This window comes from Rhinopithecus roxellana, chromosome 7 (genome assembly GCF_007565055.1).
Source record: "Rhinopithecus roxellana isolate Shanxi Qingling chromosome 7, ASM756505v1, whole genome shotgun sequence".
In the NCBI taxonomy this organism is placed as follows: Eukaryota; Metazoa; Chordata; class Mammalia; order Primates; family Cercopithecidae; genus Rhinopithecus; species Rhinopithecus roxellana.
In genome coordinates this window covers 75,354,373-75,378,342 of record NC_044555.1, presented here as the reverse complement: position 1 = coordinate 75,378,342, position 23,970 = coordinate 75,354,373, and the positions used below count along the sequence as shown (strand labels likewise).

Genomic DNA, 23,970 nt, shown 5'->3' with positions numbered 1-23,970 from the left:
CTGGAGTGCAGTGGCATGATCACCACTCACTGCAGCAGTGACCTCCTGGGCTCAACCGATCCTGCCACCTCAGCCTCCCAAGTAGCTGGGACCACAGGCATGCACCACCATACCTAGATAATTTTTTTTTACTTTTGTAGAGACAGGGTTTCCCCATCTTGCCCAGGCAACATGGTCTTAAACTCCTGGGCTCAAGTGATCCTCCTGCCTCAGCCTCCCAAAGTGCTAGGATTACAGGTGTGAGTCATTGTGCCCAGACACACACAGATGCTTTTAAAGAGAATCTCCACCTAGCATTTATATATCCCCCCAAAATGTGAAGAAATGTGAAGGTAGGTATGAGCTCTTATCGGGGGACTGCCTCCTCTTGGTTCAGTCCACCTTGGGTTTTTCAGTCTGCCTGCCTCTTCTACAGGTTAAAGTGGAAAGCAGTTTCGCAGGATGCATCCACCCTCACTGCTGCGTCACCAGCACAGCTTTCTCCTAGAAAGCCCACATGGAATGGAGACATTGCTTTGGCTTCTCCAGGTCAGGTTACAGCTGCTCAGGATGCCAAGACATTTTCTTCCCTTACCGTTTTAAACATGTATGTGTCTAGATTTCTTTTCCCTTTTTTTCCTCTGTATGTGTCTATATATCTGTGTTTCTGTTTACCTACCTGTGATGCAATATACATCTAGATATTTATCTACCTATGTATCTATATTGGGGTTTGTCCACAGTTCCTGGCTCATCATATCCATAACCCTCGTTATAATGTTGGGGTGCTTTATGCCTCAGAAAACAGACTCTCGCTCCCTGACCTTCTCCTGCCCTCTTTGACCTGCCCAAAGCAGGATCTAATCTTCCCCAACCTTTCCGTAAAGAAATCCTCTGTCCCCTTGAATGACTGCAGGTCTTAAGATCCCCACATTCTCGAAGGGTCCTGCGGTACACCTAGAGGGAAGGAACGCTACATAGAGAGGCCAACAAGAATCTCAATAGGCAGACCTTGTGGCTTTCTCCGCAGTCTGTTAGGACTGGATTGGAGTCCAATCACATTTCTACACAGATGTCATTCAGGCCTATCCAATGAAGGGTCCCCATTAAAGGCCCAAGAGGACAGGGCTAGGGCCTTCCTGATGGGTGAAGACAGGAAGGTTCCTGGAGGGTGGAGCACCCAGGGAGGGCATGGAAGCTCTTCTGCACCCCTTTCCCAATGCCTCGCCCTACACATGTCTTCATCTGTATCCTTTGTAACACTCCTTATCATAGACGTAAATGTTTCCCTGAGTTCTATGAGCCACTCTAGCAAAGTAATGGAAACTAAACAGGGGGTCATGGGAACCCCAACTTGAAGGTGGTTGGTCAGAAGTCCCTGAGACTCAGACTTGCAACTGGTGTGTGTCGGGGGTGCAGTCTTGGGGACTGAGCCCCCAACCCGTGGGATATGACGCTACCTCCAGTTTGACAGTGTCACAACTGAACTGAATCAGAGGCTACCCAGTTGGTGTCCGCTGCAGAAGTGACTGCTTGCTGGATGTGTGGGAAACCCCCCTCACACATGTGGTCACCAAAGTCTTCTGTGTTGGTTGCTGTGGCGTGAGAGCAGAGGAAAAGCAGTTTGTACCTTTTCCTACTCACTACCTATCTGGAGAGACTGTTGAAATCGAGAATCTCACAGCTGAGAATGTGGCCAAATTTTAGATACTCATCACTTGAGGGAAAAGCACAAAACAGGAAACAGGCATGAAGAACTTCCCAAATTCCTATCTGATACCAATGCTAGCCTGAAGGAAGACTGCAAGCAATGCAGGTAACTGTGGATATGGAAGGACGCCTGTCAGGGCTGTTCAGGAATTTTTCAGTGCCATTATTCTTCAGCAATTACGGAAATGTAGATTTTATACGGTGCGTGAACACGTGCCCTCAAAACCTACCTCAGTTGAGCTAATTTGAAACTGGGCTCTCTGGAAGGAGTCCAGATTTCTTTATTGGTTCTTTTATGTGTCACATGCACATTTTTATTGAAACCATTTCCCCTTTGTTAAAGGGCCATTGTATAAAGAGCAACTGTTGGCTTTCAAAGATTTCTGAGACAAGACCCGGCCTGGGACAGCGCACAGACCTGTGGCTATCCACACCACCCTGGGTGCTGAAGGGCTCACCACTGTGGTCCGTACCGTATGGGAGGTTGTGGCTTTCCGGGAGGCTCAGGTAAGAGCCTGCAACAGTAGAGACCAGGCACACAGCCACTCTCACCCCTTCACTGAGATGGGCCGAGGCTCAGGGCGATTGAGCCCTGGGCCATTCCCTTCCTCCACCTTTTGTTCCCTTCTATGGGGGAAGCAAGGTCTTTTCTATCTGGGCCCTGCACTCACCTCCTGGTCCCAGGGAAAAGCCATAATTCTCAAAGATTCCAAACTTAAAGCAATCAGCCATCTGCTTCTCCTGAAGAAGCCCCACAACTCAACATGGTGCTGTCTTTTCTGGGCAGAGTCCTTCTGAGCTGCACTAGTATAAAACCATATTTTGTCGTCTCTGCGTGCTGCTTCTCTACCAGCCACCAGAGACCCCTGCTGCATCCCTGCCTGGGACTTCCACTCTCTCACCTCTGTCCTTAGTCTTCTCCTAAAACAGAGGGTCCCCTGATTTGGCTCTCAGCTCTATGACCACCTAGCAACGCGGTGACTGGGACAACTGTGGTCCCCCTGGGAATGTTGGAAGCCTGCGGAATTCGGGTCTCATGTGTTCCCCTGAAGCAGCTACAGAGCAGGTGGTCTGCTAAGTCCCCACCTGTGCTGTACTCGCTTCCTCCCTGAACACGCCTCCGCCTGTGCACGTGTTGCAGGAACGTGCGACATCATAAGTGTGTGGCTGTGGGAAAGCAGGGAGAAAATGTAATACAGCAGTGGCCACTTTGTCAAATCAAGCAGGAAAACAGGACCGCTGAGTCACCAGCACCATAGAGAGCTGGGATGTATAGCATGTGCTTCTGGTGCAGGTGCCCAACTCACGCTTGCTGAACTAAAGTGAGGCCAACTTCCAGCCCACAGTGACTCACTCAGTTCCGGAGCCACACTTCTGGTGAGGCGGCTTCCCAGCATCTCCAGCCTCCCAAAGCAGGTGGACAGAGTGCCCCACAGATGAGGGCGGCAGAATCAAGGCATGCAGCTTCTGAAATTCATGATATCATGAAAAACAAAGGCATGCGAGCAAAGAATGCAGTTCTCTACATCTAGGGTGTGGCCCAAATTCAAATGGCCCAGACGGTATGATTTTCCTGGTTCTGGGTGGAAAAACTGAACATGTTTTGGATTCTTTATTTTTTAAAAGAGGAATGTGCAGCCAGAATGAAGCGAATGGTACCCTGTGCCAGACGGAGGGCCCGTAAAAGCCCCAAGACCCAAAGCCTTAATTTTCATTTCCCTTTTAATACCTTGAACCAAAAAGTTATCACCTTCTAGCCCGGAAGCGGAGGCTCACGCCTGTAATCTCAGCACTTTGGGAGGCTGAGGTGGGTGGATCACTTGAGGTTTGAGACCAGCCTGGCCAACATGGTGAAACCCCGTCTCTATTAAAAATACAAAAATGAGCAAGGCTTGGTGGCAGGTGCCTGTAATCCCAGCTACTCGAGGGGCTGAGGTAGGAGAATTGCTTGAACCTGGGAGGCAGAGGTTGCAGTGAGCCGAGATTGTGCCACTGCACTCCAGCCTGGGTGACAGAGGGAGACTCCATCCAAAAAAAAAAAAGTTACCACTTTCTAATTTGAAAATAATTTTCCTTTATCTGAGGCAAGAGGATCGCTTGAGGCCAGGAGGTCAAGGCTGCGGTGGGCCATGATCACATCATTGCACTCCAGACTGCACGACAGAGCAAGACCCTGTCTCAAAAATAAATAAGACAAAATGAAAAAGAATGGTGACTAAACTAATTTGACACTGGATCCTACTGAAACAGCAAAGAGATGTTTGTGGAATGGGTCAAGATTAGAACACAGAACTAACCACAGAGGGCTTCATTAATATCACCTCAAATTCCACTGTCCTGAGTGAAAGCTGAACACAAACACCCTGGGACACGTGGTACAGGGTCTGCGCTGGGGTAGGATGGTGTGGTCCGGATGCCTGCCCCTGCCTGGACACGCGCACGCTGTCATTTGAAATGGGCTCTCCTACCTTCTTCACCGACAGGTCATGGTCCAAGTCGCTCCCCGAATCCTCTTCGCGCTCCTGCTGCTCCTGCAGGTCCTTCATCTTGATCAGCAGCTCCGCCTTGGGGGCCGACGTGCTGTAGTAGGTAGAATTAGTGGCCAGGGACACGGCCGCAGGCACGCTGGGCTCCTCTTTCCTGGGTAAAGGCGTGGGAACGTCAATGAGCTGGGACTGTGCATGTAAACAGCCCCTCTGCCCCACTCCCTGGGTTGTGACAAATCAACGCTGGTGCTCACAAAAGGACACCAGCCAGGGAGATGAGACAGCCAAAGGGGGAAAAATAAGTAGGTAACAAGGTCAAAACTAAAAACCATCAACCCTGCCAAATGGATACTCGTAAGTGTAGGAAACGTAGTTTTTAAAAACGGCAAAAGCTCAAATAAGCAGGAATGTCTAAAAATCTCTGCCACAGAGGTGAGAGCACAGATCACCTCTACCAGGAGCCTGGGTTGATGAGGACAAGGGCATGTGTGATGCTATCTACAAACACCAACCCTTCTCCCTTCCTCCCAGCAGCCCTGTTGGCGTCCTCCTGCCTGGGTTCACTTGGTCCAGCTGCTCCTCCTTGGCTGTGTGTCACACCCACTCCACCTTCCTACCCATGAATGATGCTGTCCTGGCAGAATGTATGTCAGCAGCAGGGAAGATGCCACCACGCATGCCTTTGTGGTCAAGTGGCTGATGGAGACATGCTGAAAGTGCTACTTACAAAACCAATTAAAATACATTCGTTCAGGCAGGTGTAAATTATCATAATTTTTTTTCCTTTCTATTTCAAGAGATGGGGTCTTGCTCTGTCGCCACACTGGAGTGCAGTGGCACCATCATAGCTCACTGTAGCCTCCAACTCCTGGGCTCAAGTGATCCTCCCACCTCAGCCTCTCGAGAAGGTGGGACTACAGGTATCTACCACCACGCCTGGCTAATTTTTTGTACTTTTTGTAGAGACGGGGTTTTGCCATGTTGCCCAGGCCGGTATTGAATTCATGGGCTCAAATGATCCGCCTACCTTGGTCTCCCAAAGTGCTGGGATTACAGGTGTGCACCACTACGCATGGCCAAATTATAATACATTTTTTTTTAATGCAGATGTAAAAAAATTTCAAATAAAGTTTTAAAAATCCATTTCATAAAGAACCACATATATTCAATCTAAGCCTTCATTCTCATGTTGGCACTAGGGACATGTGGGGGGCTGGATGACTCTCTGTGGTGGGGGCCCTCTTGTGCACTGTAGATGTTGAGCAGCGTCCCCGGGCTCCACCCACCAGATGCTCGGAGCACCCCTCCCCACCGTGATATTGTCAACTGTCCCCCAGGGTAGACAACGGCCCCCATTGAGAACAGCTGTCTTACGAGAAAGGAGACTTGTGGCCATCATCAGAAATCCTGCTGGCCTCAGGCCAAGGCGTGGTGGCCTGCAGTGTGGATTTTCATGTCAGGGCCAAAGTCATCATTCCCTGGGATGGGGCCGTGAACCCTCCATTCCTCTTTCAGGAGGCTCACAAAAAAGCCAAAAAGTGCTAAGTATCGAGGAGCCCTTACGAAAATCTGTCTTCCCCAAAAGCACACATGAAAACAGAGAGGCATGCCCCCTTTCCCTTTACAAGTTTAAGAGATGCCAGGCAGGGTCACGCCAAAGCTGGGAGGCCACGTCTACTCACCTCTCCTCTGTGCTTCTAGGAGAGGGGATTTTGGGGAGCAGCTTCCTCCGCTGCTGGGCTTCTTCCAGGAGGTGCTCGTCTTTGGGGAAGATGCCTTCCATCAAGTCCATGGTGGTTTTGATCTTCACACTGGGATCCAGGATGTCGGCCAGGGACTTATCCTTCCCCACAATCTCCCTGGCCAGCTCCTCCGACTTCAGGTCTTCCACAGTCTTCTCTTTGGCCTTCATGTAGCTGAGCCCTGGAGGGGAGGCGCAGCGCTCTTTCTCCGGGGGCGCCTGGGTGCCCAGAGGCTGGGGCTCAGCTGGCTGGGCCCTATGTGGGGCCTCGGGCTCAGCACCCTGACGCGTGTACAGGCAGAAGCGGGAGTAGAACTGCTCCGACGTGCTCAGCGTCTTGATCTGGTCTTTCTCCAGCCCGCGGGGCAGGGCGGGCGGCTCGGCAGGGCGCGCCAGGCTCTGGCGGCTCTCCTTCTCTGGCTGGCTCTCCGAGTGCACGATCTTGATGGGCACCATCTTCACCGTGGTGTTGTTGTCCATCACCCGCTCAATTCTGGAAGAAAAACGGCCTGCTGAAATCGCAAAGCATGCTCCAGCCACAGACCCTGATTGACGCATCCCCTGCCCTCCCCTCCAGATGGGAACCTGACTCGAAGGCACTAGTCAGCCACCCGACTTGAAGGAGCCTCCACGATCCCACATCCTGGATGAGACAGAGGCCTCAAGAAGCTCCCTCTGACTCCTGCCTCCGCCTTCCAACCCCAGCATCCTTTCCATGCTCAAACTGCCAATGTCACCCCTGAGGCATCCCCAGGTGTCCTCCAGGGGTTTGTGGGGGGCTGTGAGGACTGTTTAATACCATTTGTCATTCCGCCGATGATAATGCAAACTTTTAACAAGCCCTGTTTGGTTAAACGTTCTTTTGTAGGTGAAGCCTGCAGTGGATGGGCATTTTCCAGGATTCCTATCCGTCCTTAGGTTGCTGCAGGTCCGCGGGTTCCTGCGTACTTCTCAGGGCCTGGGGAGAGCTCCTCTCTGGAGTGGCTGTGCTAGGAGTCAGGCCAGAGGCCCCCACCATCCCACTCAGGAGAAGTTCCTGTGCCATGTGCAGGGCAGCCCACCCCACACTATCCTTGTACCCCCGTCCCCCTGTGCCTCAAGCTAGTGTTGCACAGATTTGCACACCACTGAGATACGATCTCGCAGTAAGCAGGGAGTCATCAGTTCTGTATTACTCCCAAAGGGCACAGATGTGCTTTTTTTAAAAAAATGTTTCAGCCAGGTGTGGTGGGTCACACCTGTAATCCCAGCACTTTGGGAGGCCAAGGCGGGCAGATCACTTGTGGTCAGGAGTTCGAGACCGGCCTGGCTAACGTGGCGAAACCCTGTCTCTACTAAAAATACAAAAATTAGCCGGGTGTGGTGGTGCGCACCTGTAATCCCACCTATTCAGGAGGCTGAAGCACAAGAATCACTTGAACCTGGGAGGCAGAAGTTGCAGTGAGCTGAGATCGCACCACTGCACTCTAGCCTGGGCCAACAGAGCAAGACTCCATCTCAAAAAAAAAAAAAAAGTTTCTGGATGAAAGGGACTAGAGAGGCACTTAAAGCACCCCTGGGAGACCGGGGGAGAGAGCACGGGAGGAACAGGCCCGGCAATGCCACAGTCCCTTGTCTGGGGCAGACCTGCACCTGCTGCTCTCAGTGGCACTGTGCTGGACCACGCTGACCAGGGCCATCTCAGCCAAGAGCTTTTCAAAGCACTGGAGAAGCAGCCCCATATGCTGGTGGTCAGGAGGGAAGCAAAAAGAAACAGGCCAAACTCCACAACCCCAAATTAGGATGTGTTTCTAATGAAGTCAACCCCAAACTGCCCCTACGACGTTACGCAAATGAATCAAATTTTCCACAGCAGGAGGGCAGCCACGATGCTCTAAATTTAATGCTGTTTTTCCCTCTTTCACTGGTGACTGGGAATGCAGGAGGGCTCGTTCCCTATCAGGGAGTGGTGCTCAGGCTGAGATGAACTAACTGTGTATTTTCCTCCCTCTCTCCAGTAGGGTCCATTAACATCTGATGTGTTTTATCTAGGGACTGACAGACACCTCACAACTGCTTCCTCATGAAGAAAATTTACAAAGTCTAACTGTGGAAAATACCGTTTAGATAGGTCAGACTTATAAAGGAAAACCCTGGCTAGGCACAGTGGCTCATACCTGGAATCCCAGCACTGTGGGAGGCTGAGGTGGGAGGACTGCTTGGGCCCAGGAGTTTGAGACCAGCCTGGGTAACACAGTGAGAGCCCCCACCTCTCTGTTAAAAAATAATAAAAGGAGGAGGAAAACCCGGCCACCTTATCCAAGCAGCAGCAAACACAGAACCCTCTGCACTCCCTTCATCCCCCCCATAGAAGCTCTGCTTGCCTATTACTGACTTTCACATCAGCCTGTATTGGTATCCTCCCTGTTTTGTGCAGAAATTTGATGTGCACAATAGAAAAAATTAAACAACATAAACAAATCTCCCTTCACAGGTTTTAAAGTATTGGGAAAGAGGCTGGGCGCAGTGGCTCGCCCCTGTAATCCTAGCACTTTGGGAGGCCGAGGCAGGCAGATCACCTGAGGTCAGGAGTTTGAGACCAGCCTGGCCAACATGGTGAAACCCCGTCTCTACCAAAAATATAAAAATTAGCCTGGCTTGGTGGCATGCGCCTGTAATCCCAGCTACTCGGGAGGCTGAGGCAGGAGAATCACTTGAACCCAGGAGTCAAGATCGCACCACTGAACTCCAGCCTGGGCGACAGGGAATACTAATACTAATACTAATACTAATACTAATACTAATATAAAATAAAATACTGGGAAAGAAAAAAACCAAATCTCCTATCTCCCACGGGTTCACATACACTTTCCAAAACAAAGCATCTATTCCTGATCATTTTTTAATAAAAATGGTCTCTCTTCTTAAAAACGCTCTTGACTTCCACATTAGAACAGTTTCACAAGCCTTGACTTCCAAATAAGGAGAGAACACAGTGGATCGGACCTTCCAGCAACCAGCCCTCATCAACTCACAAATTTCTCCTGTTAATGAGCCGTGTAGTCTATGAGATCTTACTAGAGCAGTGAAAGGAGTAAGACACTTTCCCTTCAGAACCTTACACTGTTACCAATTTCACCTAAAGGTCGCATGCTTACGTTAAAATCAATTCCAATCACAAATACTGACTGCATTAAAACAACAACAACAACAACAACAAAACAGACCTCTACCCTGCAGATGCCTGTGGGTAATGCAGATATAAATGCATCTGGCTTGGAAGAAGGGGAAGATGGACCACCTATTCACATCTACCCCTGTTCCCTGCAGGAAAGAGCAGCCCCCCAGTGAGATAAAAATCCAACCACCACTGAAGCTTCACTTTCTGTCCATGCAGTTATTCCCCAGGACTGACTTTAAGTCCAACGCCTTGAGCTAAAGCAAGGTGCCCAGGTGTCTCCCCAGAAAGACCCACTGAGAACCTGTGTCCCACGGAAGGAGCCTTGTGGGGAGGGAACACTGTCGCAGGACAGTACCTGGTTGAATCCTCATCCTGGATGAGCAAGGGAGGTTTGTCTGTCAGCTTCTGGGGGGCGAACTGGGGCGAGGGGGAGCGCGAGGTCTCCATGGTGGCCGTCTGCAGGCGCAGGTGCTGCTGCTTGGGAGGGAGCGGTGCTTCTGGCAGAGGAAGGGATGTGTCCCCACTCACATGCTGGCTTCCACGCTCACAGGCAGCGGCCTTCGGGGTGTCCTGGGGCTGGGCACTGCTGAACACAGAGGGGCTGTGGGAGAGGGACAGACGGGCCACACACACATCCAGGGACGCAGGGGACGGTGTTGGGAAGGGCCTGCCAAGGACGGCCAGGGGTGCGTCGGCAGGTGCGCTGTCTGTGGCCCTGTATCTCCTGGGCTCGCGCTTGGGTGGTGGTGGCCTCTGTGGGGCTGGCCTCTTGGCGAGCAGGGCTGAGCTCACTGGCCACGAGTCTTGTCCTCGAGCATGCAGGGGTGACCCAGGGCTGTGGGCTCGGGGTCCCAAGTCTGCTGGGATGCTCTCCTCCGAGTATCTATAATCTCGAGGTAGGGTTCCTGCTCGGCCCCGGCCCTCCTGGGGCAGCTCTGGGGCTCCCTGGGAGTGAGATGGTTCAGACAATGCGGGTGGGTTCGGTGCGTTCTGACTTGGTGGGTGCTGCTGTGATCCTGGGCTGCCTTCCCGACACTGGACATCTGCTTGTCTAGAGGAAGAACAAGTACAAATCAATCAACAATTCCAATAACACCTTCCCACCACAAGGGACTGGACCTGGATCTTCACAATCCCCTGAAGCCACTTTCAGCAGTTAATTCATATGCACTTTTCCACACCTGTCGCCACCGCAACTCCTCATGCAAGGTGGGGAGTCGTGACACACCTCGAACAACATGAGGCTGTCGACTGGCATGTCCCAAAAGGGAACATGAAGCCTTCAAGACACAGGTGCACACATCACACACAGACACACATGCACACACAAATTGCATTTGTTTTTGCAGGAACAAATGAACAAAAATTTCAGAAACAACATGAATGTTTGTGGAAATGCTCACATAAGGCTAGATTCAGAAATATTTACTTCAAGTCACAGTATTTTTATGTGGCTTATGGAAAATTGCCATATACAAAGGGGTAAACCTTTCTAAGATGAGCTGCAAATCACTTATTTAATAAAACCTTGAAAATCAGTACTGCATTATGAAAATTAAGACCAACAAAGGCTCTTTGTAAGAGCTGGGGTCTTGCTCTGTTGCCCAGGCTGCAGTACAGTGGCGTGATCATAGCATGCTGCAGCCTTGAACTCCTGGACTCAAGCAATCCTACCACTTCAGCTTTACAAATAGCTGAGACCATAGGTGCCCATCACCATGCTTGGTTAACTTTTAAAATTTTTGTAGAGATGGGGTCTGTGTTGCCCGGGGTGGTCTCAAACTCCTGGGTTCAAGTGATCCTCTTGCCTGTCTCCCAAGTAGCTGGAACCACAGGCACGCACCACCATGCCTGCCTAATTTTTGTATTTTTAGTAGAGATGGGGTTTCGCCATGTTGGCCAGGCTGGTCTTGAGCTCCTGTCCTCAAGCGATCCACCTGCCTCGGCCTCCCAAAGTATTGGGAGGTCTGGTCCCAAAGTGTTGGGAGGGCAGGTCTGCTCTTAGCTTAGAGGAGGCTGAAGACACAGCACAGGCTTAGAAAACAAGCTGTAACCAAATAGCTCAACCTCAGAGCTTCAGACAACAGCAACCCCACTCAAGGAAGTCAGATTTCTCATGTGCACCAGGCAGACACTAACAGAAACTCCTAGCTTGAAGTGTTAGCAAAATAACTTGAACGGCTGGGCGCAGTGGCTCACATCTGTAATCCCAGCACTTTGGGAGGCCGAGGCAGGCGGATCACTTGAGGTCAGGAGTTCGAGACCAGCCTGGCCAATATGGTGAAGCCCTGCCTCTACTAAAAATACAAAAATTAGCCAGGCATGGTGGCGTGTACCTGTAATCCCAGCTACTCGGGAGGCTGAGGCACAAGAATTGCTTGAACCTGGGAGGTGGAGGTTGCAGTGAGCTGAGATCATACCACCGCACTCCAGCCTGGGTGACAAAGCAAGACTCCATCTCAAAACAAAACAAAACAAAACAAAACAAAATTTGAACACAGCTATGCATGGGTTACAGAACAATACATCTGTCTGGTTACAAAACACAGAATGGCATTAAAATATTGCCAAATTGACTTGCATTCTGAGAAGTGCGCTCACAGGTCAGCTGTCTCCCCCACATTGCATTTCAATATTCAGTGGTTCAGTATTCAATATTCCATTTCCCTTCCTTCTTCCTTCCTTTTTTTTTTTTTTTTTTTTTTTTGTGACAGGGTCTTACTCTGTTGTCCAGGCTGGAATGCACAATCTGGGCTCACTGCAGCCTCCACCTCCTTGGCAGGTGATCCTCCCACCCCAACCTCCCTAGCAGCTGGGACCACAGGTGCGCATCAACACACCCAGCTAATTTTTGTATTTTTGTAGAGATGGGGTTTCACCATGTTGCCCAGGCTGGTTTCAAACTCCTGGACTTAAGGGATCCGTCTGCCTCGGCCTCCCAAGTACTGGGATTACAGGTGTGAATCACTGCACCCAGCCTCAATATTTCAGCATTCAATAATTCATTTCATTCCAAAGAGTTGAGGTACACTTGAACTTTTTTTCCCTTTAAAAACTCCTGAAATATAGCACCCATAGACCCACTTGAAAGCACCGGTACCTGTTCTTTAAAAGTGCCATGTATTCATTCATTTTCACGCTGCTGATAAAGACATACCCGAAACTGGGAACAAAGTGAGGTTTAATTGGACTTAGAGTTCCACATGGCTGGGGAGGCCTCAGAATCAAGGCGGGAGGTGAAAGGCACTTCTTACATGGCAGTGGCGAGAGAAAACAGAGGAAGCAAAAGCAGAAACCCCCCATAAACCCATCAGGTCTTGTGAGACTTATTCACTATCATGAGAATAGCAGGGGAAAGACCAGCCCGACCAACCCCCATGATTCAATTACTTCCCCCGGGTCCCTCCCACAACACGTGGGAATTCTCAGAGATACAATTCAAGATGAGATTTGGGTGGGGACACAGCCAAACCCTATCACGTCACCACATCATAGAAACAGATCAAACAGATATCTTTTTTTTTTTTTTTTTTGAGACAGAGTCTCGCTGTGTCACCCAGGCTGGAGTGCAGTGGTGTGATCTCGGCTCACTGCAAGCTCCACCTCCCGGGTTCACGTCATTCTCCTGCCTCAGCCTCCCGAGTAGCTGGCACTACAGGTGCCCGCCACCATGCCCAGCTCATTTTTTTATATTTTTAGTACAGACGAGGTTTCACTGTGTTAGCCAGGATGGTCTCAATCTCCTGACCTCGTGATCCACCTGCCTCAGCCTCCCAAAGTGCTGGGATTACAGGTGTGAGCCACTGCGCCCAGCCAGAAACAGATAATTAAATGTACTACAATTTATTGCTAAAATCCAAGTAATCCAAGTGCCTTTGGTCACCCACTGATTAAAAAGGAACTCTATTTGCAAAGTGCTTTCTGCAGAAGTGCTCCGCGATCCACCCATAAACGCAAGAGAACTCACCTGCAGGGAGCAAAGCCCCTGTGAGAAGTGAACAATGACACGGAGCAAGAGACCCACTGCGAAACTGGATGGCAGGCTGGCTCCTGGCTTCTCTCCTAATCAGAAGGTGCCCACAGGCTCCTTCCCATCCTCCTAGAGGGCCAAACTACAGGAGCTGGGTGCTCTGTTCTCAGGGGAGTGGCGTGTGCTGCATTGTCACTTCCTGCGCCAGAAGAGAGGCACGGGGCGCTCCATCCCAACACTGCACTTCATTCAGACCCGCAGTAGCACAGCAATGTCTGGACCAAGTTCGCCCCCCACCCCCACCTTGTAAAGTCAAACTATAAAATCACTAATTGGTTTCTATTGTCATAGATGATAAGAATCTGGGAAATCAGGGTCACCAACACAAACGAAGAAAAGGACCAAAAATGGGGATATGGGACTCTGCTGGGGTCATATTCCAACTTTTGTTTCTAACTGAAGCTCTGTAGGTTGTGTGATTGGTCTATGTTGTGCTTGTGCACAGATGCATGTCTATGTGTTATATGCATGTCTATATGTTGTATGCATCTGGTGTGTATGTACACAGATGCATACAATGCATACAACAGATGCACAGATGCATACAACCTATGCATGTGTGCATACAACATATGCATGGTGTGCATGTGTGGATGTTGTCTGTGTCTATGTTGTATGTGTGTAGATGCATGTTGTATGTGTATAAATGTCTGTCTGTACGTACACTGTGTGTGTCCCTGGGCTGTGTATGTGTGTAGATGTATATCTCTGTGTAGATGTATGTTGTATGTGTATGTCTGGTTGTTTGCACGTGTAGATGTATGAGTCTGGGTTGTGTCTGAATGTACACGTCTGTGTGTAGATGTATGTTGTATGTGTACCTCTGGGTTGTATATGTGTGTAGATGCATGTCTCCGTGTCCATGTATGTTGTGTGTGCCTGTGTTGTGTGTTGTATGCATGTGTGGGTACGTGTGCCTGTGTTGTGTCTGTGTGGAGATGTATGTTGTGGGTGTGTGCCAGGTTGTATATGTTGTATGCATGTGTAGGTACGTGTGTCTCTGTTGTGTCTGTGTGTAGACATTTGTCTCTGCATATATGTATGTATTTCTCTTTGCCATACTTCTAAGGATAAAATAAATGGTGACAGCCAGATCCAGTGATAGAGCAAGCAAGGCACTAAGATGACTTAAGGACTTAGTATCTTCGCACAAGCCCCAGGGATCCACTGCAGCGGGAAGTTGGGCCACACAAAGGAACATTTCAAAGGCAGCTGCACTCTAGGATCCAATTGATATTCAGCCTTGGTTGGTGTTCATTCTCATGCAAAACATGCTAATGCCACGTTCCCAAGGAGACAGCTGCTTGCACAGTTCCCAGAGGGGAGAGGGCCAGCAGGCTCCGAGCAGCAGAGGCTCCAGAGATCTGCGACATGGAGCCCGTGGCCCTGCCATTCTCCCTGGGTTGGCTGCCACTGAAGGAGATGGAGCATGAGGCTCTAAAACAGCACGTCAAAGCCAAACAGAACTAATCTGAAGGGCACAAACCTGCAGGAAGGGCCACCATCAATGTACTCAGTCACCCAACGTGCTATGACAGGACCGAAACCACTGTTAGGAAGAGAACAAACACTCTAGAGATCCTGTTGGCATCACTCCATTTTTGCTTCCACTGAGACAGCCAGCCCAGTGTCTGAATGCAAGGTTTCCACCTATGAGAGGTGGCAGTTTTATCTCCACGTTCCATCTGTCCGTGATAAGCTCCCTGAAGACACTGGGCCCATTTTTCTGAGTCTCCTTGTGCTGCTCCTGCCTCCACACAGCCCTCAGGATGGCTGGTTCCTTCTCACACAGCCCTCAGTTCTCCCAGTCCTGCCCTGATATCACCCCACCTCCAGGTCACGCCCCAGCAAGGGGACTCTCTCAAATCATCCCATTGGTCACCTGCCTCCATGCTCCTCCCTGGGCTGGAAGCACTTCTACAGAGGGCAGGGAGCTGAGCTATTTCCTTCAGGGCCTGGCAGGCAAATATTTATTACACGCATTGTTATGCCTTCACTTGAACACAATGGAAATGCACTTGTTGCTTTCAATCACTTTCACTTTTTGTGCAGAATTGTAAAAGGGGAGAAGCTGCATTTTTTTCAAGACACCATGGTTAAGTTCTCCATAAAAGGACCTTGTGTATGAATGTTCCCAACACAACTAAACAGTTTTGAACGGCTCTGTAATCAATAATTCACCACTGTTTTCTGAATAGGGTTAACAATTATCTTTAGCAAGGAGGATGGGAAAATTTCCGAATCTTGCAGATGACTTAAGGAACACACACTGCAGGGTCCTCCTCACCTTTTTTTTTTTTTTTTTTTTTTTTTTTTGAGACAGAGATAGCGTCTTGCTCTATTGCTCAGGCTTGAGTGCAGTGGCGTGATCATGGGTCACTGTAGCCTTGATCTCCCAGGCTCAAGTGACCCTCCTGCCTTAGTCTCCTGAGTAGCTGGGACCACAGGTGTATGCCACTATGGCCTGGCTAGTTTTTAAGTTATTTTGTAGAGATGGGGTTCACCATGTTGCCCACGCTGGCCTCAAACTCCTGGGCTCAAGTGATCCTTTTGCCTTGGCCTCCCAAAGCGCTGGGAGTATAGGCATGAGTCACTGCCACAGGCATCATAACTACTTTTGGTGTCAATGATGGGATAGGGATGCATTCTGATTTGCAGACACACAACACAGGTGCTGCTGAAATGCTGCCCTCGATGAACTCCAGTGTCTGAGTGCTTTCTAAAGTACAGGTTAAACATCTCTCTTCCGAAATGCTTGGGACCAGAAGTGTTTTGGATTTCCGACGTTTTTGGATTTTGGAATATTTACACACACATAATGAGACATCTCGGGGGTGGGACTCAAGTCTAAACCTGAAATTCATTTTGTTTCATATACACTTTATATATACATACAGCATGAAGGTAATTTTATACAATATGCTTAATAATTTTGTGCATGAAACAAAGTTTGTATCTACCAAACCATCATAAAGCAAAAGTGTCAGTCTCCCTGCCATGCATGTGCACAATCTGTGGTTGTCTGGCATCTCCGTCATTCCGGACTCTGAATTTATATGCTGCCAACAAGCCATAATTTTCCTACACTTACTGATAAATAAGCACTCAACAGTGAAAAGCACGACATGCCATCAATATAGTGAGAGAGGAATGTGTCTAGGGTAAGTAAGCAGCACAGCAATGGCACCGGAACACCCGCCTCAGCTGTCAGGCGCCAGCAACAGCAAACAGCAGCAGCTTGCCCGGTCTCTACCTGCTTTCTTACTGCGACCTGTCCCACAAGATCAGCTGTGGAATTTTTCATTTGTGGCATCATGTTGGTGTTCAAAACTTTTGAACTTTGGAGCATTTAGGATTTCAGACCTTCTGATTAGGGATGCTCGAGCTGTGGTAGCTGCCTGTGACTTGAGGTTTCCCCGGGCATACACATCCGATCGGGATCCATCACATGCCAGCTATGTGATGTCAGGCAGGCAACTACACCCCAGAAAGCTGCCTCTCCTGTTCCAGTTGATCACAGGCCACATCGCGTAGGATGGCGGTGAGCTAGCAGCAGATAAAGGCCCTGGTGTGGGAGAGGGAGTTGCGTAGGCTTCCTACGAGCCAGGCACCTGCTGAGCATCTAAGACCAAAGGATCAGTCTGTGATGGGGCAGACCTTGACACAGGCCTCCGTGACACCAGCACCACACAACCTTCTTCCCAAAGCATAACACCATGCAACACACCCAACCAATGAGATGGGAAGGGCACCCCTGCAGCCTACCAAGCCAGCTGGCAAGGGGTATAAAAGGTGCCAAGAGAGCTCTGGGCAATGGCACTGCCTCAATTTTACAATGAAGAGACAGAGTGAACACACTTCCCGTGGATAATGACATTGAGGTGTTTCCTCCTTTCATTTACATATTCTGCAAAAGGCTAACTTATGCCATATACAAACATATTACACACAAGCATATCGTCAAGAATAGCAATGGATAGGGCAGTATCTGTGGTGGCCCAAGAGTCCTCCTTGAAAATGTATGCTACAAAGCCAGGATCTGGGACCGGAGCTGTGTGCACAGAGCACAATTATCTCATGGGACAACTGGGGTAGGGCCCAGCATTGCTGCTTCCAAACAGAGCCCGGTTTCCATGAGCATGGAACGTGGAACGCTCAGTAACTCTAACACCAACTCAAGCTCAACACTGACAGTTTGAGGTTATCATTTAGAGAGCACTCCTCCATTGGTTGTGGGCATAAATAGAAGGGGTTCTGTAAAGCACAGAATTTTTATCAGGAATCACAGGTAGCTGGTCTGCCCTTCAGCCTGGTGAGGTGTATCAGACGCTGCCAAGCAGGTGTTCGCACGCTGAAGAACGACGGCGCCACCAGGCCTCAGAATGCAGGTCAGGCAGCTGAGAGCCGGCACACCCGTGCCATTCTGAGCACAAGTCTCCTGAAGGAGTTCCTGGTGTCTCCACTGTCCTTCCCAGGCCCTGGGCAGCTCTTACAGACACACACCCTTGGGGAGGCGCAGGTGGAAAGCTCTTTTGTCAACACAGTACCCCATAAAGGCCGGATGAGGTGGAAAAAGGAGACAGTGGGAAAGGCGATGGAGCCCAACAGAGGCAAGAAACCAACCAAGCGACCAACCAATCAATGCAGAGATGTATTAGAACCATTTTAAACAGTGTGAACACCCAGGAACAACGGCACCAAAAACTCTTTCCTCAGCCATACCAGTTTACCAGGCTGAGCACAGTGGCTCACACCTATAATCCCAGTGCTTTGGGAGGCCAAGCTGGGAGGAATTCAAGACCACTCTGAACAACATAGCAAGACCCAGTCTCTACAAACAAACAAACAAACAAACAAACAAACAAACAAACAAAAGCCAGGTATGGTGATGCATGCCTGCAGTCCCAACTACTCAGGAGGCTGAGGTAAGAGAATCACTTGACCCTGGGAGTTCAAGGTTGCAGTGAACCATGATCACACCACCGCACTCCAGTCAGGGTGACAGAGGGAGACCTTGTCTCTAAAAACAGATGAAAAAAGCCTGGGTGTGGTGCCTGGTGCCTGTAATCCCAACACTTAGGGAGGCCAAGGCAGGAGGATTGCCTGAGGCAAGGAGTTTGAGACCAGCCTGGGCAACATAGCAAGACCCTGTCTCTACAAAAAATTGAAAAACCATCCAGGCATGGTAGTGTGCACCTTTAGTCCCAGCTACTCAGGAGGCTGAAGCAGGAGGATTGCTTGAGCCCAGGAGTTGGAGGCTACAGTGGGCTATGATCATGCCACCGCACTCCAGCCTGGGTAACAGAGTGAGATTCTGTCTCTAAAACACAAAAAAGAAATACTAATTTACCGTAGGACTTCCCAGACTGTGAGCACCAGCAAGCTAGAGGCTGTCTGGTTGTCCTTTGCAAGCCCAGCTTTCAGTCATAAAAACAACATTTGCCCAATGAACAGATAGACCAGCTAGTGATGACAAAGGACACAGCTGTTCTAACAGGCTCTGCTACAACTTTTGTGTCCTGTGGAACTACCTTCAGGGAGGATAACAGCCCTGAACCATCCTTAAGTCAGTCATTTCTCTACTGCCACGTCTCTGCTGAAGCTGCTCCCTGTATGCCAGGATTCTAGTGCCATGTGGGGAAAGCAATTACTCTAGAAAGTCAGATGAATTAGTGTTTCTTTAGTGTCTTCACAGATGGATAAAAAGGTCTGCTGCTTCCTTTGGGTTTTATTTGTGCTTGCAGGGACCTGGATGGCAAAGAGTAACGAAGCTGAATCAGAGAGGCTGATAAATCACTTGTGGTTAGGAAGGGGAGGAGACAGAGAAGATTAAAAGAGAAATCCAAAGCACAGATGATCCAAATCATAGTTACAGGCACTGATTTCTCGAGGGGTTAATGCCCAATAACAGAACCTGCCTAGATTTGGAGATTATAATGTGGGATGGCCCCTCAAGTATCGGACCCTGAGTATGTCTTCAGCACACACATTTTGAGGATCTGTTCCAGGCTTCTATTGTCTCTGTGCCTGGAGAGCCTCATTCTTGGTTCCAGAGTGTCAGCCCTGGGAGCTGGGCTCTCCTGCCTTGATGAGAGGGCCAGGCCTGGGCAGAGGTGGGAAACAGCAAGGGCTGGCATGCCTGCAAACTTGTGTTTCAGGGAAAGCCCTCCAAGCAGTGTGGATGTTGAGCCAGCCCTGGGAATCTCTGCTTTACAGGAACTCTCCCTCCAGAACTCCCAACCTCCCACTTTCCTACCCACTTCCTTTAGATATTCAAAGCTATTCCTGAAGTTTTCATCGCTGGCTTGGCATACCCCTCTCAAATGAAATTACTCTCATCTGTGAAAATGGTAAGATTGAGTGCACCCCCCCCCCCCACCCTCTTCCAGGCCTAGAGGGACTGATCCACATTCCTCCAGCCAGAAAGGCTTCTTGAACCCTGGGCCAGTTCATCTCTGCTAACTGTAACAACTTTAAAAGACAGCTTGTGGAGGTCCACTCTGGTTCACATATGTACCACTGCTCCCAGTAGCAACTAAAAAGAGGCCAGAAAAGTTATAAAATCACAGGTTTTACAAATTCATCAGACTCCCCACACACATGTAAAAAGTCTCCCCATCCCCTCTCCCTTAGGGTTATCTTCACAGTGCTTTCAAAATGAGCAGTTAAAGACAGGTGGGTTTTGGCCGGGCGCGGTGGCTCAAGCCTGTAATCCCAGCACTTTGGGAGGCCGAGAGGGGCGGATCACGAGGTCAGGAGATCGAGACTATCCTGGCTAACACGGTGAAACCCCATCTCTACTAAAAAATACAAAAAACTAGCCGGGCGAGGTGGCGGGCGCCTGTAGTCCCAGCTACTCGGGAGGCTGAGCCAGGAGAATGGCGTAAACCCGGGAGGCAGAGCTTGCAGTGAGCTGAGATCCAGCCACTGCACTCCAGCCTGGGTGACAGAGCGAGACTCCGTCTCAAAAAAAAAAAAAAAAAAAAGACATGTGGGTTTTAAAAATTAAGATTTGTCTTACCTTCTTACCTGGAGTTTGCAAACTAGAAACCAAGGCCCAACTCTCCACTGCCTCCTGGTTTTGTAAACAAAGTGTTATTGGAACACACACACGTCCCTCATTAACAGCTGAGGACACCTACATGAACTCAACTCCGGAAAATCTCAAGCCCTTCACAGGAGAGAAAAGACCATGGCCTCTGAGTCCTAGCGAAACTGTGTGAGGAAGGAGACTCTCACACACCTGCCCTGCGACCCAGCCAGTCCACCACTCTCAGAGAAACAACTCTCTCATCCAAGAGAAACAATGCAAGCCCTCATTCATGCTGGCCAAACACTGCCCACCTACTGGTGAGTGGATCAACCAATGGTGCTGTATTCACAGAAGGGAACACTAGCCAGTAATTTAGAAAAACTACCGAGACACAGCAATGAGAATGGGTCCCAGGGGCATGACCCTGAATGAAGGGTCAGCTGCCAAAGAATGCACAAGCAGGGTCCAGTTTACATGAAGCTCAAGAAAAGGCAACACTCACTAGGGTCACACATCAGGGAGGGATGGTTGTGGGGCAGGGTTTCATTGGAAAGAGTACAAAGGAGCTTTCTGGAACTTACTGTTTTGACTACGAGGTGTATAAAGTTATCAAAACCAGCCAGGCACAGTGGCTCATGCCTAGAGTCCCAGCAACTTGGGATGCCTAGGCAGGAGGGTCAGTTGAGGCCAGGAGTTTGAGACCAGCCTGGGCAACATAGCAAGATCTGGTACCGAAAGAAAAGTTTTTAAAAAAAATTAGCCAAGTATGGTGGCATGCACCTATAGTCCCAGCTACTCGGAAAGCTGAGGCGGGAGGATCACTTGAATCCAGGAGTTCAACAATGCACTGAGTCATGATTGTGTCACTGCATGCCAGCCTGGGCAACAGAGAGAGACCTCATTTCTAAAAAACAAACAAAGAAGTCCCAACAATTCCTTTGAAACTCCTTCCTTCAAACAAGTGGAGCTTGTTAGAAGTAGGCCGGACTGTGACTCCTTTTGAACAAGCAAAATATGGCAGAACTTACATGTTCACTACAACATGAACTATTGTGAATAGTTCATTTGTGTGAACTATGTACACTGTGAATGCCAAGGCATGGAAGCTACCTAAGCAGACATTGACAGATGAGTGAATAAAGAAAACGTGATGTGTGCATATAGAGGAATACAAAAGACTTAAAAAGGAGGGAAATCTTGCCATTTGTGACAACATGGATGAGCTACAGGACATTATGCTAAGTGGGACAAGCCAGGCACAGAAAGACAAGTGCCACATGGTCCCACATACGTGAGGAATTTTAAACATTCAAATAGAATGAATGGTGGTTGTCAGGGGATGGGGGAAGGGGAAACAGGGAGATATTGGGGAGAGGGCACAAAGTTTCAATTACATGAGATGAATCAGTCCCAGAGACCTACTGCACAGCACAGCATAGCATCTGTAGTTAATAATTATGTATTGTACATTTACAAATTTGATAAGAAGGTAGATCTTATCAATGACAACAAAAAAGAGGGTTGACAGGGTGGGAGAAAACTTTTAGAGGTGATGGCTCCATTTAAGGCACTGATTGTGGTGATGATTTCACAGGCATATAGATACTTATCTCCAAATTCATCAAGTTGTATACATTAATATGGACAGCCTTTTGTATGTCAATCATACCTCAATAAATTGGTTTAAAAATGTACGGCAGAAGTGTGTGACTTCTGAGACCAGACCACACAGGCATTGCAACTTCCTCTTTCCTCTCTCCTGAGGATAACTCACAGTGGGGAAGCCAACTACCATGTTGTGAGGACACTCAAGCAGCCCTATAGGGAGATCCATGTGGGCAGGAACTGAGGCCTCCTGCCAACAGACATATGGGTGCCCTCTTGGAAGCAGATCCTCTAGCTCCAAGCAAGCCTTTGGAAGACGGCTGTCCTGGCCCACGTGTTGACTGCAATCTCAGGAGATGCTGAGCCACAATAACCCAGTTAACCTCCTCCCTAACCCTCAGAAAGTGTATGAGATAATAAATGTTTAGTGGTGTTGAAGCCACCAAATTGGTGGATGATTTGTAATGCAGCAAGGTAACTAACACAATTATTCTACTCTTTATGCTGTAATGATCAAGTGATCTGTGGCTGGCTTTTTGTTTTCAATGTATACACAGGGAATTTTGAGGAGTAGGAAGCAGACCAGAAATAAAACTCATAAACACATCAGAGTATCCGCTTCTAAAAATTTGATATGGACACAATCGGTACCCTAACTGAATTTCATGCCAAGATTCCCAACAATTGCTTATAGCACATTAGCTGACTTTTTTTTTTATTACTATATTTCTTTGGATTAAAAGAGAAAAAAAATCATATCTGAATCTCTGTGATAAATACTATCTTACTGTGGCAGACATTTTCATTTACCTCAATAATAGTTTTAGAAGCGTCTGGGTTGTGTAATATTTATAAAGTATGATCTATTATTGGCAAAAGCTTAAAGCTACTAAGGTCTGGGCAGAGGTAACAAACAACGTATGAATTTGGGTTCACTTTACACCTTATTCCCTACACCTACATGCTCTTCTGAGCCACAAATGTGTGTGTGAATTGTGTGTGTAAATTTCTAGACATCTAGGATGGATCTAGGAGGTGTTCATATTACCGAACACTTTCACCTGTATTCTTTTCACCTCCACAACTCTATCGGGGTATCAGTCACAGACCATAAAACTCAATGACTTGAGAGGTACTGTCTGATGAGTTGTAGTGAGCTAAGATGTCTGTCTGATGAATTGTGGTGAGTTGAGATATACTGTCTGATGAGCTGTAGTGATTTGAGATGTCTGTCTGATGAGCTGTAGTGATTTGAGATGTCTGTCTGATGAGTTGTAGTGAGTTGTCTGCCTGATGAGTTGTAGTCAGTTGTCTGATGAGCTGTAGTGATTTGTCTGTCTGATGAGTTGTAGTGAGTTGAGATGTCTGTCCGATGAGCTGTAGTGATTTGAGATGTCTGTCCGATGAGCTGTAGTGATTTGAGATGTACTGTCTGATGAGTTTTAGTGAGTTAAGATGTACTGTCTGATGAGCTGCAGTGAGTTGAGATGCCCTGCCCTACCTACGCATGCCTGGTGGTTCCCAAATCTCTGTTTTGATTCGCACTCTTTGGGACCCTGCCCGAGGAAGCCATTCCTGTTCTGAAGATCCAGTGAAATGCGGGGCCGGGCACGGTGGCTCATGCCTGTAATCCCAGCACTTTGGGAGGCCGAGTAGGGGCAGATCACGAGGTCAGGAGATCAAGACCATCCTGCCCAACATGGTGAAACCCTGTCTCTACTACAAATAGAAAAATTAGCTGGGCATGGTGGCGGGCGCCTGTAGTTCCAGCTACTTGGGAGGCTAAGACAGGAGAATCACTTGAACCGGGGAGGCGGAGGCTACAGTGAGCCAATATTGCACCACCACACTCCAGACTGGCAACAGAGCGAGACTCCATCTCAAAAACAAAAGCAACCTCCTCCATGAAACATTTCCTGGACCCGTTGACACAGATATGCCTTTTTTCTCTGAACTTGCACAGTACTGAAGCTCTACCTGTTGATTCCTAGACAGTACTTCACCATTCTGTGGTATTTTCATTTAGTATCTCTCCTCCTGGCTGAAATGACTGTGCTCACTCCTGCCTAATCTACCTCTGTATTCCAGGTCCAACACAATGCCTGGCACAAAGCAGGCTGCAGCAAAAGCTCACTGAGTCAACAGGAAAGAAGGAATGAAGAAACAAAGGAAGGGAGGAGGGAAGAGAGAGGAAAGGAGCAGAAAGCAAAGCAGGCAGCCTAATGG

At 48.8% G+C, this 23,970-nt stretch overlaps 1 protein-coding gene across 2 annotated transcripts in view; it reads right to left on the bottom strand.

Moving 5' to 3' along the window:
- The window catches only part of SHROOM2 (shroom family member 2), a 163,517-nt gene that overhangs the window by 7,176 nt on the left and 132,371 nt on the right, over positions 1 to 23,970 (bottom strand). For both annotated transcript variants that reach the window (XM_030934444.1, XM_030934445.1), the window contains exons 6-8: positions 9,432 to 10,127; positions 5,858 to 6,409; positions 4,158 to 4,329 (exon numbers count right to left, since the gene is read on the bottom strand). In XM_030934444.1, the coding sequence (XP_030790304.1) occupies positions 4,158 to 4,329; positions 5,858 to 6,409; positions 9,432 to 10,127 (1,420 nt within the window). The remainder of the gene's footprint in view (positions 1 to 4,157; positions 4,330 to 5,857; positions 6,410 to 9,431; positions 10,128 to 23,970) is intronic.